This window comes from Lytechinus pictus, chromosome 5, assembly GCF_037042905.1.
Source record: "Lytechinus pictus isolate F3 Inbred chromosome 5, Lp3.0, whole genome shotgun sequence".
In the NCBI taxonomy this organism is placed as follows: Eukaryota; Metazoa; Echinodermata; class Echinoidea; order Temnopleuroida; family Toxopneustidae; genus Lytechinus; species Lytechinus pictus.
In genome coordinates, this window is record NC_087249.1 from 8634741 (window position 1) to 8653463 (window position 18723).

General features: G+C 36.6%; 1 protein-coding gene across 1 annotated transcript; it reads left to right on the top strand.

The window, feature by feature from the left end:
* The first annotated feature begins 5847 nt into the window (after positions 1–5847).
* LOC129262469 (protein AF-9-like) lies at positions 5848–17498 on the top strand. The gene is made up of 5 exons (XM_054900593.2): positions 5848–6046; positions 10761–10938; positions 11643–11869; positions 13571–13813; positions 15218–17498. The coding sequence occupies exons 1-5, from the start codon at positions 6035–6037 to the stop codon at positions 16553–16555; spliced, it is 1998 nt and encodes a 665-aa protein (XP_054756568.2). The 5' UTR covers positions 5848–6034; the 3' UTR covers positions 16556–17498.
* Positions 17499–18723: the final 1225 nt, after the last annotated feature.

An 18723-nucleotide genomic window follows, 5' to 3' on the forward strand; every position in this document is an offset into this window, starting at 1 on the left:
TCGATCCTCCTCTCTTGGTACCGCGACTCCCATCGTCTATGGATGATGCCAGATAGGATGACCTTCAGCCCCTTTCTGGCAGCAATATTTCCTACGTCCACGATCTTGTTGTGTAGATAGTTGGGACCATCCTTGATGTTGTTTGTACCGACATGCACAATAACGGTACCTCCTCGAACGATGTCGGCACACTCGTTAGATAAACATGTCAGAATGTCTTCGGACCTGGCACCGGGAACGGAACGACATCTCACTTTCATTTTGCTTGCCAGGCGACGACCATCAATGTTCTTCAACATCGAATCTCCTAAAAGTAGCACGTCGTGCTCCTTACGTCTCTGGCGTTGGTTGACCCCGACCCGTCTCCACTCACTGACGCAATCCGATGATTCTGCTCCATTCGCTTCGCCCTCCACCCCAAGAATCTCGAAACGATTGCTAGTTGGAATGTTGGATACAAATTCTCTTGAATTCACAGTTGGAAGTTGAATGTTTGATGATGATTGTAGGATGCTCGATTCTTCTTCGACTGATGTTGCCTGTTGTACAAATGCATCGTCCATGTGAAGAATGCTATGACAGTCTTCCACAACGATGGTGGAGGTTGAGGCGTCACGGACGTCTTTCTGTGCTTCCAGTCGCTTGAGTCTGTTGTCGATGTTTTTGACAATGTCCAAGATTTCGAGTAGGATAGGCCTAACCGATCGATCATCACAAGTAACATTCTCTCGCTTACTAGTAACCGACTCCTCTCTTCCATTACCAGCGATTGTGGCCTTTTCTGCGTCCATTGCTCTTTTTAGTCGAGAGATGAGCGTTGCCTTCACCCCGCTTTTCTCCAGTCCTAACTTACTGAGTTCTGCTCGGAGTTCTTTAACCCTGAATTGTTCAATGTTTACTAGTGTTGCCATTATTTGATTGTGACGAAATAAAGAGAAATAACGTTCAAAAAGACGCGATATGACGTAATCAAAAGTTTGTACAGAATGGCGCAATGTTGGAAATTTCACGGCGCACAGTAACAAAGGTCTCTGCGTAGGCCTTGAGTTGAAACTGGTTCCATGGCAACTTGTTTTTGTTTTTGCGCGTCTGATGACAAAATCCACTGATTTTCGTCAGAAAAAGTTGAAGATTTTTTCGGAAATTCGTCAATTACTCCAAGGATAATTTGTTTAAGGATATATAACAAGCTCCTTCCTAGTCAGCACACTGTCCGCTATCGGGTGATGTAAACTTTAATGGCAGAGATATGATATTTCCCGAAATAATTATCCAAAAGTAGGAGCAACCAAAAACACGTCTGCTTCCTCCAAATGTCAAATGTCAAATGTCAAATGAAAATATTGGGTGGGCAAACATATCGTTTTGCCCCCCCCCCCCCCCAATAATTCCCGATGTGCAAAAAAAAAAAGATTGTAATGTTTACACAGTAATCAGAAAGCGAGATCGAGATACACAACTCGCTCTTTATTCAAAATCGTGCTCTAAATGTCCGCTTTTCAGATTGCAATATAAAAAATTTCAGCTCGCGCTTTGCGCTCGCATCATTTCTTTAGCAAAACCCATACTTTTCACGATTAAATAGGTGAACAGAATGTCTCGTTTTCAGTTCTAAACTTCAAAAGAATTACCGCTTCGATTAGCAATAATCGTTTATTGGATATATATCTTGTTCTTAATAAAAAACATCCATCAAACTGTCAATTCTTTCAGATCGAATTTTCAGCTCGCGCGCTTCGCGCTCGCATCTGTTGTTCGTTTAGATACCCATCTTAATCATTGAAAAATGCTTAGAATATCAAGCTTTTAGGTCAGAATAGAAAGAAATTTCAGCTCACTATCGGCACTCGCATTATCTGTGTAGTGAGATATGTATCCTCCTCATAAGTCACTACAAACAGTCCTAAACGGGGCCCTTTTTCCTGTTGTCAGTACTAAAAAAAATTAAGCTTCGCTTCGCGCTCGCATTAATTTCTTTCTCATGAGTCATATATATATATATATATATATATAGGCCTATGTGTGTGTGCGGGTGCATGTTTGTTTTTTGTGGTCGAGCGCCTTTGGAACGTTGATTCATGATTTTGCCCCCCCCCCCCCCCAATCTGAAAAAGGGATCGACGCCCCTGCTACCATACCTTCATCAATCACGGGGATGTGATTGCAGTGAGAGTCATGTAGTTTTTTTTTTTTACATGATGTACGGAATGGAAAGGGCAAGGGGGTGGGTTGCTGGCTGATCATGCAAATATACATTTTTGTACATGGTTATGGAAAAAGAAGTGAGGGGATAAAGCCCCCGGTTCGGTGGTCCTATCGCATTGTTATTCATTAGACCATTAGAATGTCTAGGCCTATAGTGTTAAAGGGATCTGACAATATTTATATCTAAATAAATAGAGTAAAATTCACATAGCAAAATGCTGAAAATTTGATCAAATCGGAAAACAAATAACAAAGTTATTTTGTGAAAACATTATATGCACATCGTATAATGAATATTCATAAGGTGGGCTGATATGATGTCATATCCCCACTTTCCTAATAGGCCTACATGAAATCATACATGTGTAAATTATGATGTTTCTCCATTATGATGAAAAAAGTTGCGGCAATAAATAACTATAATGTACTTAATCAGATTTCAATTAAATGGTTTCAGATCTTGGTAGACAAATTTTGAATAAACCTAATTTCATATAGGCCCTAATTAAATACAAAAGAACTAGTGGGGAAATATGATGACATCATCAGCCAACTAAATGAATATTCATGAAGACATGCCTCGAACTGCATGTTTCACCGGAATAATGCAAATCTTAAGTTTAATGACTTCGTTATTTGTTATCCGATTTTGATCAAATTTTCAGCATTTTGCTCTGTGAATTTTACTTTATTGAAATATAAATATCTTCAGCCTGCATGGACTTTAATTGCATACATATTTTGTCAATGCATTATAAGGCTATATATTCTTGTCTTGTGGAAACTTTGAATAAACTAAACTAATTCAACTAATATGAACTAATATGTATACTGTATATATATATATATATATATATATATAAATATATATATATATATATATATATATATATATATATATATAACGAGAGGCGTGGATATATGTACCAATCGCTTTGATCATTGTTTATAATATATGTGTGAAGAGTAGAATCAAGGATGAAGCAAAGTATATGTTGTAAAGCTTTCGGCCCTGGCCTTCTTCAGTTTTCATTTGCTAAACAAAACAAATAAAGCAAATCATAGAATAAGCAACAGAACAAACATAATGTTTTGTTTTGGTTTTGCTTTAATTTGCTATTATTTACATTATGTTTGTTCTGTTGCTTATTCTATGATTTGCTTTATTTTTTTTTTGTTTAGCAAATAAAAACTGAAGAAGGCCTGGGCCGAAAGCTTTACAACATAGTGTATACTTTGCTTCATCCTTGATTCTACTCTACTCTTCACACACACACACACACATACACACACACACATATATATATATATATATATATATATATATATATATATATATATATATATATAACACTGTGTATATGTACGTATGTATGTAAAGCACTAATTAAAGGTCAAGTTCACGCAAGAAAAAAATCTAACAAGAACGCTGAAAATGTCATCAGAATTGGATGTAAAATAAGAAAGTTATGACATTTTAAAGTTTCGCTCATTTTTCTCAAAACAGCTTATGCACAACTCAGCGATATGCAAATGAGAGAGTCGATGATATCCATCACTCAATATTTCTTTTTTTTATTGTTTGATTTACATTTAAATCTTTACAGAACTGACAATAATGTTAAACTTGACTGAACGACATAATGTAAACCAATGTCAATTCCACATGCATGTTCAGGGAGGAATAAACTCGATTTCGCATGACAAGGCGGGAGAAAATAAAAATATTTCATATTTCATAATTATAATAGAATACAAAAAAAACTGAGTGAGTGGATGATGTAGTCAGTCCCCATATTTGCATAGGGGAGCGTTTCATGAAAGGAGACGGGACGTTTTATCCGACAATAAGTCCCATTTTATTCTACAGTTACCATAGTAACACAGTGCTTCTTAGCCAATCATCATCAAGGAAAGTTGTCAGATCTGCCCGCAGATCTGACAATTTGTAGGACCGTGACGAAAATGTTGATGAAACGCTCTCCTGTAGACATGCTAGATGGGCATATAACTTTTGTGCGAAATTAGGTGAAATTGTAAAATGTCATATATAGCTTTTTTATTTTACATCCGATTTTGATGAAATTTTCAGTGTTGGTGCTTGTTAGATTTTTCTTTTTAGTCATATCAACTTTTTTGTTGGGGTGAACTTGTCCTTTAAGCGATTTTAGCATGGTTACCCTGATCATGATGTGCTCGAGCAGTCAAGGAATTCCTCCCACCGGGTACTGGAGTGGAGAATGTAAATAAACGCGCCTTGTCAAAGAATGCTGTTTGGCTTCGATCGAACCGCTAACTTTGTGGTTCAAAGTCTGGGGACTTATCCACCGAGCCACAACACTCTTATGACCCTGGCCTTTTCATTTTTTTTTCTTTATCCTCACTCTGTTTTCTTCTTTTCAATTCTCTTTTTTCTTGGCAGAAAAAGAGTCAGAGAAAGAGTATAGAATAGATCGATGGTCTGCTATAACTTTCAAAAGGAGTTTTGAGAGTTTCTCTGCCCACCATCCCCCCCCCCACAGTACATGATGGTCAAACCGAGTGGATCCACCGAGTTATATGTGAATCTAAGGCGCCTGATAAAAGTCCGGGGCTGGAAACCAAGCCAGCCAATGATAGGCTACCAACCCCCCAAAAAAAATTTAAAAAAAATAAAAATAAATAAAATTAAAAATTAAAATTAAATAAAATAAAAAAGTAAAAAAGTAAAAAGCAGAAACAGAATAATATTTCAAATTCATTGGTGAAACAGTTCTCTACATGTCTTCATGAATATGCAATGAGTAAGCTGAATATGAATTATCCGCTCTTATTTTTTTTTTGTATTTTACTATCCTATCTAAAATTGTTTCCACCAAAAATGATGAAACATCGGCGTTTTTGGCTTTAAGCGGATAACCCCTTTGAGTAAACCTGTCTAATTCATGAAATCTTGAATTCGTCTATAAGATTCCAAACAACACAAAGAAAACATGTTGATGCAGGGTGGGCTGATCCAGAATTTTCAAAGGGGGACACATTTTCCCGATGAAAATTTGTAAAACCCCCCCCCAAAAAAAAAAAAAATAATAATACTAATAAATGAAATAAAATAAAACTAAATAAAAAATCACTTCAAATTTAAGGTCATCTTCGCGAAATTTTGGAAAGCCAAAAAAAAGGTTCTCATTTTCAAGGGGGGGCACTTGTATTAATGTAATCATTTTTTATCATTGGCAGAGTGTTATTTTTATGTTTTATTATCAGCGTGATTGTGATCATCACTGTTATATTATCATTTTATTCTAAATTTTATTGTATTTATTATCAGTGGCGTAATGAGCCCAAAATTTTCTCCAGTCGATCTTCTTCTTTTTATTCTTCTCCTCCTCCTTTTAATTCTTCTCCTCCTCCTCCTTTCTCCTTCTTCTTCTCCTTCTTTCTTCTTCTTCTTCTTCTTTTTCTTCTTCTTCTTTATTATTATTATTCCCGGTTATTATTTCATCGGTCATGACTTGTCAAGTTGTCTTTACTGATCATTGGTTATTCCTCTTTGGGTCCTCTTTGCATTTAATTGTTGCATTTTATATATACACCTCTCATAATCATGGGGGAAACCATAGAGATGGAGGATAGTAAAGTACGTACCTCTATGGGGAAAACATAACTATTGGGCCGTGACACAGGGCGGGCATTCAAGATCCCCGTTCAAAAATCATAGTGTGGCGCAATTTTCGCTTGCTTGATTTTGTATGAAATCATGGGCGCAGCGAAATTATGAGATTTTTCTCAAATTTTCTTGCGAAATTCCCGAATTATTAGAGAAGAAAGAGGATAATACGTGGTCATAATGACCACTCAGGTAAGTGATCATGATTTCACAGATGTTTCGAATGTATTTATTAATGTTGAACCTCATGAGATTCCTTTTATCGTTGCAAATTTGATGAAATATTTGTTGTAAAATTTGTAAATGAGAATGTACAGTCCCACATGTTGAAATTTTTGTTGTAATGTCATTGTGAAATGAATCATCGCATTTTAGATCTATTATTGGGTGATTTGGGTCATATCATGGTCGTATTGTGTTGTTCATTTTGATCTTTTAATGTTATGATCGTGTTAATAATTTTACAAGTTAAGACTTCTATGGAGTCTATAGCTATTAAACGTTACAAATACAATTACAAAAAGGCAAATGACTGTCATGTCAGCTGAGGCTGAGCTCGAGTCATGTCGAGTGACTCATTCACAGTCTCAGTCAGCTGCGCGGCGCTGCTCAGTCTCAGATTTACAACATGGGTATGGTTGGAACTACCCCTTATCGACCAACTAATTTTCTTAGCATCGTATCTGTGAAAATATTCATCAGTTTTACCTGGTTTTCGTCTCATCTCATTTGTGCAGAAAATTGAGCAGATCATATTCCCATGTTTACAACTCCGATTTCTATATGCGCGTATATATCGACGAACAACGAATGCGACGATTTCACATTTGCTCATGTGCACCCTTCTTTTGAAACTGACCACCTGCCAAGCTACAAGACACATACGGAGGATTAGCGTCTTGTAGCTTGGCCTTGGCGAAGAACAAATACAAGATGGCGTTTCATAATATTTTTCTTGTTTTTTTAATGAATTCTTGTTTATGGCAAGTTCCCCCAAGTCTGCGCAGTCCCCCTTGTCTGCGCATACGCGTATCTGCGTGATTCTAGTAAAATGAGATACGCGACGACCACAGACTTTACACAAGCAATACATAAAAAGATATTCATTAAAAAATCTGACTCAAAATGGTGGGGAAAAAATGAATTTAGGGCATATAACGTGAAGGCCTCAAAATGCAGCTTTTCTCAGCAAAATCCCTGAATCGTGGGCAAAGTGAATGGGTGTGCAGACATGGGGTAGGCCTATTTTTTTGTTCAATCTGAAAATGACCGCCTGAGGTTTTTTCCAAGAAAATTATATATTTCTTTCAAATTTTATGAGATATTTAGTACACTTACTCATAATAATATAAGGAACATTACCAACTGAAAGATTTTGTGAAATAAAAAGAAATTTGTGTTATATTGTAACAGTAAATTTTGCTGGGTTCATTTATTTAATCTGTACTCTTACATTTGGCTTTCCATACTTTATTGTTTACATTCAACGTGTTTATTTCCATTCCAACTCATCTCATCCTTCTTTCCATCCTTACAATTCACATACATTGTCATGATCTCATCTTTCATTCCATCTCCACAATACATCTCACATAGCAACACAGGTTCATTGCATTTCATTCTTTCATTCAGTTTCCCCTCAGTCACGCTTCCTGGTTTTCCATTAGCTTTCCACTCCACATGGTCTTATTGTTTAATTCTCATTAGGATTCAGTTTAACTCATGATCACCCTTCTCTATTCTCTGATTGGTTCTTATTTTTAAATAGGGTTATAGTTCATACCATTTTCCTTGTATTTGATTAGTTGATTTCTATGATTATCCTATCCAATGTGGGTACATTGGCAGAACTTCCCAGAAGATTAGATTGGAAAGTAAAGTCAGTGCTGATCTGGACTTCATCGTGTTAAGTTCTAATTTATTCTGCGTTCACCCTATCTTCAGTTTAATAATTTTAGTTTAATCAAAGTAAGGAGAGCTTTGAAGATTGAATTTACAGGAGAGCATACATGTAGGAGACTGAAGTGCAAGAGTTTATGATTTTGGAGTGTACAAACGGTCATGTTACAATATCTTAACTCAAATCTTTAGGTGCGCAGACTTGGGGACCACCATCATATAAATTATATCAATGTCGTATAAATGTCGGAAATGAAGTTGTATCCCATTTACATGATTTAGGGCTAGATCTTTTAGAAGGAAAGGAGAAATCTCGGGGTGAAAATTTCAGTTTTTTTAGTGTTACACGCACATGAATGGGACGCAATCCCTGGCTCCGTGGAGAGTAAGCATACGTTAATAAATGATTTTTACTCTCTAGGAGCCTCCTGGCTACTCTCCCACGTGTATTTATAATATGCAATAATCTTAATGCGTGCAAGGTGGTGGTCTCTTTTTATGCGTTTAGACCAATTTGCCATTCGCAATTTTTTACTAACACTCATCACCTGTCACTGCCTGACAAAAATGGTTCTAGAAATCATTTACTACGTTGAAGGGTGTCTCTAGTCTTAGGCTTGGGCATCAAATCAAAGCTGAGTAGATCTAATCAAGTACCTGATTCTTGTCTCCAGTCCAGAGTCGAGGAGTCGACCCCGTTCTCCACCATACAAGAGTTGCAATTCTGTTTTATAATAACACATGAAAGCCCTGTTGAAATAAATTTCAGACTTAGTTTATGATTTGCAGGTTCAAACTATATGGAAATCTAATAGAAAAGTTACCGGTAGTTTAATGTGCAGTTGTGCCAGACCTATTCTCTAGCCCACTCAAGGGGACATTGGGATCTACATAAGGTTAAAAAAGCTGCCAGAGTTGCGCAGACTTTCAAGCACCATTGTACAAAATCCATGGATGGTTATTCAAAATATTCATCTTTATTCTTAGATATAAATTTGTTTAAAATCCAGGGGCACGTTTCTCAACACCGTCATAAGTCTAACTTCTTGACTAAATCGGAGATAGTGAGCTACTTGTCCGCTAACCATTTCACGAAGCCCTCTTTGCTAAGATCGGTATAACAACCTCACTAAATATGTATGACACCTCCGAACCTGTCATAACTTCTTTCTTAGTGACGTAGTTGCACCACGTGGGTAGACTATGACATGCAAAAGTGCCTAGAAATTTGAAAATTATAATCTTACGTAATCAATCATAGTTTGAAATTACATCACAAAATAAGTGGGATGATGCATTCAATGATAATTGTAATACAAAGAAACTATGAAGTCTGTTGGTAAAACGCCAGAAAACCATTCATTTTGAAATAGCAAAATAATTTAATCGATAAAGATTTTACCACGTCAGGCCATCCATAACTGGACTCATATTTGTCGTTTTCAGACCCCTATTAACATTTGGTAAAATTCTAGCTCTAATTTATGCATAGAATTTATAAAAACGTATGTTTCGGTATCAAAGATTTAAAAAAGTTTATGCTAAACTATATTTTGATGATGTTTGGAATCATAAAAGACCATATTATAATAATCATCATTTTACAAAGAAAACCGTTCTGGTTTACTTTCGTAAACAATTAAAATTGGATATCCCGGGGGTACCCATCTCAACATCCACATGTGATTTTTAGTAATGAAACAAATTATTCATAATTTAATTTTCTTAGCAATTGAATGTTCCCGTCTTCATGATCTTAGTATGTATGATGTATAATTTACCTGTGATATTATTTTGAAAAGATGTATTTCCCAATTCATCACAATATTTGCAATTTTGTCATAATTTTTCTTTTTGAAAATTATGCTATTTTGTGACTAAGGCTACGTCTCATCTGCTCTTTTACCGATAGTATCGATATCAAGGTATTCTAGTTAGGAAGCCTTTCATGAAACAGGTTTAGTAAGATTGGAACTAACTCCGTGGTTGGTGGATAAAGATATGACTAACTTGTCCAGGTGTTGAGAAACGGGTCCCTAAAGAAAAAAAAAGGACTCAGAGTTTTACTTTAGCGGAGTCAAAATTTGACTTGCACACTCATTCTGTACGATCCAAATTTTAGCCGGCATTTCTTGGACGATGGTTTGAAATGCTCCCAGGGCCCCACTAATCAATGTTTCCCAAGCTGCCTGCGCAATTATCAAGTAACCAATATTTGGTATCAAAATGACATTTTATATCATTCCTTTTTTAAAGTGGGGCTATAATTGTTATCAAAATTACAGGGTTGGTGACTTGGTGCCTTAACACAGATCTCAATGCACCGGGAGGCTGTGAGAACGCAGTTGATGAGGCAATGCACTTTTCTTGTATGATTGATGCGTGTGTGTGTGTGTGTGTGCATGCACAATATGGATGTGATGTGAATGTGTGTGTTATACATTGGGGGTCTTCTCCACACCGGAATGATCTCATGTATTTTCTCAGTTGGTCCATCATTATTTATCCCAAGATGTATGCAGAAGTTAAATTTTTAATCATGATTGTGGTATCACAAATTCCTTTTATAGAAAATGATTTCCCAATCATCACATAGTACGTGTATTAGAACTTAGATTAAGAAAATAGAAAGACATTTAAGATACAACCCTTTATTCTTAACATGCCACAAATTCGTTTTGAAAAATAGTGGATTTTATTTTTTATCTTTAGGAAATACGAAAAAGACTTGCTTGATATAAATTACTGGAAATTAATCCACATAAACAATACAAAAAGCATTGTTTTGCAAAGCCTGTTCCACCAGCATTAGAGAGAAAAGGAATTATTACAATTGCATAGATGATATGCACAATTATTCGAAAATGTGTCTATGACAAGGTTAAAGACTAAAACAGAGGTAATGTACACATGCAAAGAAGTGGTCTGTCAGATTTGTATAAAATTATCTTACAGGCATTAGTTCAGTTGATTCATTGACATGGACATCCATCCGCTTCTCTTCCAGTGCGTACAGGTGAAGCTAGAGTTGGGCCATCGGGCCACAATCAGGCCCAAACCAACGGCAGATGGATTCACCCACGACTGGACAATGTTTGTCCGAGGTCCAGAAGGAAGCTGCATAGAGCACTTCGTTGACAGAGTCGTGTTCCAACTCCATGAGAGCTTTCCAAAGCCTAAGAGAGGTAAGTACATACCGGTAGTGGAGGCAGGACTCAAATTAATCCAAATGGCCTTGATGCCCTTCCAAATATTTGTAGACTTAGGCCAAAATCCAAAATAAGTGTCCTTTTTGCCTGAGGCCTTGGTGCCCTGCGATAATCCAGTGAATGTGTCCCATTGAAAAGTAAATTGTACTAGTGATACCCTTTTTAATTGCCCTGGATGCTCCCTAAAGGGAATACTGCCTTCCCATTCCTTCAAAAGCCCTTTTTAAAGGTCAAGTCCACCCCAGAAAAATGTTGATTTGAATCAATAGAAAAAGATCCAACAAGCATAGTGTTGAAAATTTCATCAAATTCGAATGTAAAATAAGAAAGTTATGACATAGTTACATGCAGAACTCCATCACATGCAAATGAGAGTTAATGATGTCCCTTACTATTTCTTTTTGTTTTTTATTATTTGAATTTTCCTCTTTCTTTTCGAATTTGACAATAAAGATCAACTGGACTGAACCATACAATGTAAAAAAAATGGTAATTCCACATTTTTCACATATTCAGGGAAAACTTCTTTCACATTACCATGAGGAGGAAATTAGATGTAATGTGTTATTGTTAGAAATTGCTGTACTGTACATTTGAGTTTTTTTTTATATTAAATTTCTGTTAATTTTATTGCTACTGTATTTCAAACATTTCACATCTTTCTTTTTCCCAACTCCTAGTTGTGAAAGACCCGCCTTTTGAAGTTTCTCAGTCAGGCTACGCAGGATTTGAAATGGCCATCGATGTTTACTTCAGGAACAAGGAGGAACCTAAGAAAGTTCGCTTTCTCTATGATCTCTTCCTTCACGTTGGTGGTCAGCCGCCGGTCAATCATATCCGATGTGAAAAACTGACCTTCAGGAATCCCACAGAAGACTTCAGACGCAAGCTGCTCAAAGCAGGAGGGGTAAGGGAAAACACGGCCTTTTTCCCTCTAAAAATTGATATCAATGATAAAGTTCCAAGTTCGTCTTTGTTCATCTAAATTGGAGATTTGTTTCATTCGCAACTTCGAGTAAAAAACATCTAAATACCATATTAAATATATAAAAACGTATATAAAATGATATACTGTGAATGTGAACACACGCTTATACAATGTTTACAAACAAATAATATACATAAAGCCACCATTTGATTAGGTTATAGTTAAATAAATAATCAATATAGACAAATTGGTATAAATCAAATGAAGAAAATTTGGGTAAAGTAAAACAATGACATATTATCAAATATCAATATCAAATCGCTGTAGAATTTCAATTGCATGCATGTTAAAATATAACTTTAATGACTAGGATTCTATGACAATTTTGTTGTAAACTAATTGGTTGTACCATTTCATTAGCTTAATAGAGCACCCTGTAATCTGTCATTCGTAACAAAAGTTTTATTAATCTGGACACCGATATTTAAGATCAATAGATGTAAATGCAGATGTGTGTTATAATTCAGAAATTCTCAAGAATCTACCAGTAATCATCAGTTGTGCCCAGTAGTTCTTAGCTGCCAAGGATCTGTGATTGTTCTGGAGATGTCCTGAAAATGTTGTGATTCTACCTAGAATATATTCCTTTTTTCAGTATTTGCCAGATTCCTATATTAAATTTTGGTGCTACTTTAATGTGTCCAATGTTGTGTTTCACAAAGATTTAATAACTACATGTAAGAGTCGCACTTTAATGCTCACGCGTACATGATATGCATGATCAATATTCAGTAGTGCGCGTCCTCTTTCCATGATCTGACCAATGCAGAAAGATCATACCGCATGCAACTAGGCATTTAAGTGCGACACTAAGTCATAGGCCTACTTAAATCTTTTTGAAACACCCCCAGATAGCTAAGATGGAACATGTATGGCACTGGTCTTATTTCATCAAGGTGATGTACATGTACAAGCTCTCAAACAACTGGAATATGAAACAACCACCTGGTTCCCGTCTTACAAAGAGTTACGATTGATCCGATCAATCTCAAATATATGGAAATCCATCAATGTCATAATTTTTGCTTCAGGAAATTTGCTCAATGTCCTTTGAAAACAAAGAGAAGCATACTGAGTTTTTCAAGAAAACAGAATGTATGAATATACGTCATTTCTTAAACATATTTTGAATAAACATGTATTTTAGATGTTGATGCTGCTGGCCTTCCATAGTTGCAATTGATCGGATTAATTCTCCTTGTAAGACGGGCCTCTGGTCTGACTTTGAAATGAGTTTTATCCTTTCAAAAGGTGACCAGCCATTGCCCTTTATTTAATTGCTCCTGTATAAAAAGTGGGTCTATGGTTCAGGTTTTGATATGGTTTGGAGCTTTCAGTTCAAAATAAGGTGAGATTTTTTTATGAAGATCAATACATTGGTAGAGAGTTGGTTTTTATTTATGTCAGATTTCTTTTGAAGCAGTCGTTGCCACAGCAGTCATCATGGAAGCTTTTTTATCAGTTTCGATAACAATGAATAGAAGAAAAAAATCAGTTGATCCCTCAACATGCAATGGCGAAAAAGGTTGAATGGTAATCATTTGTGTATTTATTTAAAAAAATCTGTGGATTAAATAAGGTCTCTTTACTTAATATTGTTATACATGTTTTGAATCCCAGGTTGGAGTTATGCCAGTGGACCTCGATATTCCGACCATCTCCACGAAGCTGAATGCTACAGGGGGTAAGCCGAGCGCCCCTGCAGCCACACCCGCTACCGACCCTTCAGCTTTCACAAAAGGGAAACCCCAGTCGGCTGCTGCTGCTGCATCTGCGACTCACCAGGGCTCTAAGAAACCTAAGAGCATGTCATCGTCCACCTCCTCATCCACCCCTTCGTCAGGGTCAACGATACCGAGCAAGGTTTGTCGAGCCAAATTGATTCCAGAAATCTGAAAGTCTTTACACAGGGTTCCCAGCCCATCAGGGAAATCAGGGAAAATTATTTTAATTTCTTATAGTCAGGGAAAAAATTAGGGAATTTGATTTAAAAAAACCTCAGATCAGGGGAAAATGCCTCAAATGAGTGAAAAATCAGGGAATTTTGATTGGCTCAAAAGTCGAAAACATGGTAGTCAGTCAGACTCTGTAATATTTTGTTGCATAGCCTATAAAAAAAACATCAATTGAATGACTGGTTATGGTGGTTTTTTTAGTGTTTTTTTTTTTACATGTAATTCACTGCAACAACTTAGAAAAAATGCGAAACTGGGAATGGGTTTGAATAATTACCAGGGAATTTTTAAACTTCATCGAGGAAAAATCACAAATATATCCGGGAATTTTGTTTTCTTGAAAAGCTGGGAACCCTGTTACACAATTTTCATGTAAATCTTAATTTAATCAACAGTTTGGTTACCTACATGTACATAGTGTATATTTATGTGGGGTTTTTTTTATTGATAATCCATATTCAGATGAAGAATAAATTCTTTGACATACAGGCTGATTTCTGGCTGGTTGGTTCATTAAGACAGGGTACATAACAATGGCACAAATTCACAAAGGTGGTTTTGAAAACCCACGGTTGAGTCCATGGTTTATGCAGATTTCCTGTATAAATTACGCTTAATTTACCGCATGTATTTAAAATTCCAATGCTGATGCAAGCTTTTTTTACAGTGCGCCAAATTGACGCCTGTTGCCATGGTTATCCACGCTATTTTATTCATGAGTCCATTGTTTTGAATTAATGAGTCCACTCTTCAAACGGTGGACTCATTAATGAAATAGCGTATCTAACTATGGTAACAGGCGTCAATTTGGCGCACTGTAAAAAAAAGCGCGCATCAGCATTGGACATTTTAAATACATGCGCCCGATACGCGCTAAATTAAGCGTAATTTATACAGGAAATCTGCATAAATCATGGATTCAACCGTGGGTTTTCAAAACCACCTTTGTGAATTCAGGCCAATGTGTTTATAGACTAGAGACAAATTACATGGAAATTATATTACAGCATTTACACAATAGAAAATAAATGCATCTTCAAATTGGCAATGCATACAAGGTGGGTATTTTATAAAGTATATTTGCTTTATATTTCTATGAAAAAAAAAATTAAGACACTGAACAAAATTTTTGTAAATGATATGGATATAGAGCTGGCATGGATAAAATCCAAATTTTGGGGACTGTGAAGAAATATTAAGCAACTGGAAATAAGCAGCCATTTTCTTTGTGCTTTGATAGAGGAATTTACCATGTATTTTATTTTGTTAACCTACATCTATCATAAATATTGTTATTTTTTACTTTTTAAAGGAGAGTGGGAAAGCAAGTACACCAAAGACCAAGGAGCTCAAGGAACCTAGTAAGCCCAAAAGTAGTACAAAAGAGAGCAAAACCACCACAAAGGAGACCAAGACCTCAACAAAAGAACCGAAATCTTCAACTAAAGACCCCAAGTCTTCAACAAAAGAGCCCAAGTCGGTCCCAAAGGAGCACAAAGCAAGTCCTCGAGAGCCAAAGCCAAGTCCGAAGGAGCCCAAACCCAGTACCAAGGAATCTAAACCCAGTCAGAAAGTGAGTTCGAAAGATATTAAGTCCACTAGCGAGAGCAAGCCACCTGCCAAGGAGAGCAAAGACTCTAAACCAAGCGGAAAGGCTAAAGAAAGCAGCAAGCAAACTGCCAAAAGGTCTGTCACGGAGTCCTCCCCTATGGCCTCCACTCCTGCCAAGAAAAGGAAACAGAGTACTTCAACTAAGGAGGACAAGGGCAAAGACGAAACATCTCGTGATGCAAAGACTGCAAAGATAAAATCGGAAAAGACTCCATCAAGTGAAAAAGAGAAATCAACTATATCAGAAAAAGGAAGTAAAAGTAAGGAAAAGACTAGCAAAGTGAAAAAGAGTACCAACAGCTCCAGCAGTAGTAAGACGACACCTGCTCCAGATCAGGGGCTGTTTACACCAGAGATCACTAAATCAAAGACAAAGTCCAAAGCAAAGCAGACAAAGGAACCGAAGAAAGAACCAAAAGAACTGCCTCCTTTTGATGCTGAGCTAAGTACGGAGGAGGTGGAGAATGATGCTCCCAGTCCAAGTTCCAGTATCAGTTTCTCATCGCTGCCGGGGCGGGGTGGTGGTACAGGCACCCTCGGGATGCTCATGCAGGACTTGGAATACGAAGATAATGACGATGATGATGATCATGATATGGAGAGACCATTCCAGAACAGCGCTCCACCCCCTGGCAGGCATCGCTCCATGTCTAGAGACAGCAACCTGAGTAGTAACAGTCGACACAGCTCACCCTCACCTGAAATCGAAAAGCCAAAGCCTGTTACAAAGTCAAGTTACGGCTCGAACAAAAAATCTGGCGCAACGGGCAAGAAAGGCTCCAAAGTTGAAAAGAAACCTAAGAATGTTGAAAGTAAACAGAAATCATCCCAAAACAGCAACATCGACTATTTGTATGAGCTCGTTGACCTGCACAAAAGACTCATGAAACTCACGGACAGAGACAAATTGCAACAGGTCGTTGACCTCATTGGAGAGACTGGGTCATTCAAGGTCACAGACACGACCTTTGACTTTGACCTTTGTTCCCTGGACAAAAGTACAGTGAGAAGGCTGCAGGAGTATGTTCCGACATTGTAACCATCATGTAATCGGTTTTTGACCAAGAGGGCATAACCACCTCAACCTCTGTTTGTCCGTAAAGAGTCGGATCATTGTCTCATAATGTATCCTCTCATTTTGTAAAGTTGTTGAAGTTCTTTCGATTCTTCACAGACGATATGTTATTTCTTGCTCGGAAACAGAAGCTGCAGAATTGTAAGTCTTTGTCTTGTCTGGATTTTTTTTGCTGTATAACATAGCTACGTTTGTCCGCAATTTTTATAACGTGAAATTCTAAGGTGTATTTTGTAAATATTTGTACATGAATTGGAACCGTTTTGAATTTACTTGTAAATATGAAGCGGCCAGAAGCTGACACATATTATTTGCGTGCTACTGCCAAGTACGGCTCGTGTTGCTAGAGAGTGCTGAGAGACAGTTCAACTGTTGCTGTATTTAGTCTTGTTAATGCGCTTATTTAACTCTGAAGAAAGGATATTTATTTTTGTAATGTTTTGTTTGTGTTATTTCTGCTTGATGCACATATGCTCCAAACATGAAATAAACTACTCAGCCTGGTGAAAATGTTTAAAAATTATGGTACTACTGTGAAAAACAAGTTGATTACAATTACATCAGTTCCACGTATATGTACATGTAAGTTACTACGGCACTGGCCACGGAAACGGGATGGGGGGGGGGGCTGCTTTTTTTCCGAATTTGTGTACAAAAATGTAAAAATGACCATCTGATTATGATTTTTTGCATGGTCAGCCCCCCCCCCCTTTCCAAAACTGTTCCACGGCCCCTGTACAGGAACTATGTTGCAGCTTTAACCGCGTGTAAGATTGCTCAATAGCTGGTTGAAATTCGATTGTTTATTTATAGATAAAATTGCATTGACTTGCAAAGTAATTGTGATTTCTGTCCTTCAGTTTAACAAAGAAATTTTGAAATTTCAAGAAACCGAATTGAACCTCCCACAAAAAACTAGCATATTTGGAACAACTAATTATCTTAGTGGCTTTCATTTTTGATGAGGTATACTCAACCTTTGATACACATATGCAAACTAAAATCAGATTGAATATTGGAGTGTATTTACTTCAAGTCGTGTGGAAATGTGAATGATTTATATTTTCGCACTGATTTTATAGTTACAAATTACCAAAGCCAAATTTTTTTTTTTTTGACAAAGAAGTAGAATTTTTAAAGGAGAATGAAACCCTTGAAACTAGCTGAATCCATATCAAAGAGAAAAATCAAAGAAACATATTGTTGAAAATTTGAGGAAGATTGAATGAATAATAAGAAAGTTATGAGCATTTGAATATTGAGATCACTAATGCCATGTAGATCCTCCTATTGGCAATGCGACCAAGATCTGTGATGTCACACACGTACAACTCCCTCATTACTTTAGTACTTATTTCACTTATATTCTCACTTTTATAGAGTCTATCACAAGGTGAGGTGTTCTCTTTATGAGAGGACAAGTATAGAGGTTTCACAACATTATATCATTGATGAATCATTTTGTCATATGATTAGAATGAGCAAAAAGAGATGTTTTGGGGTATATTTTCAGTGTCCAAAAGGGGAGAGTTGTTCATCTGTGACATCATAGATCTTGGTCGCATTGCCAATGGGAGGATCTCCATAGCATTAGTGATCTCGACATTCAAATGCTCATAACTCTTCTATTGCTAGTCCTATTTTACTCAAACTTTTGTTGATCTTATCCTTTGATCTTTCTGCTTTCACAAAAGCTAACTTGCTCCAAGAGTTTCATTCTCCTTTAAGATCTAAATTTGAAGTACTTTTTAAAGGTTCTTAAGATGTACATTGCAAGACCGTGGATGCAAAAAAGGGTTGTGGGAGACTATTAATATTCCCATTATTTCTTTCGGGCATAAATACTTCCAGTCTTCCTGATTTTTCTAAAATGGTTTCCCTTGTTTGTTTTGTTCCATTTTATTTTCGATCTTTAAATGATAAAGTATAGTTTAAATTACCTTACAAAGGACTGCAATTGGCTAACTTATCACTATTAAAGCCAACTTTGTATACACTAAAAATTTGACTTACATGTAATATTGACACAGATTTTATGATACCATTCTGAATAGCTTTTGATTTTAGTGCTATGCAGCAGCCTGCCGCTTTAATACCTTGAGCTCTTGAGTTCGCGATATCCGTGAATCAAT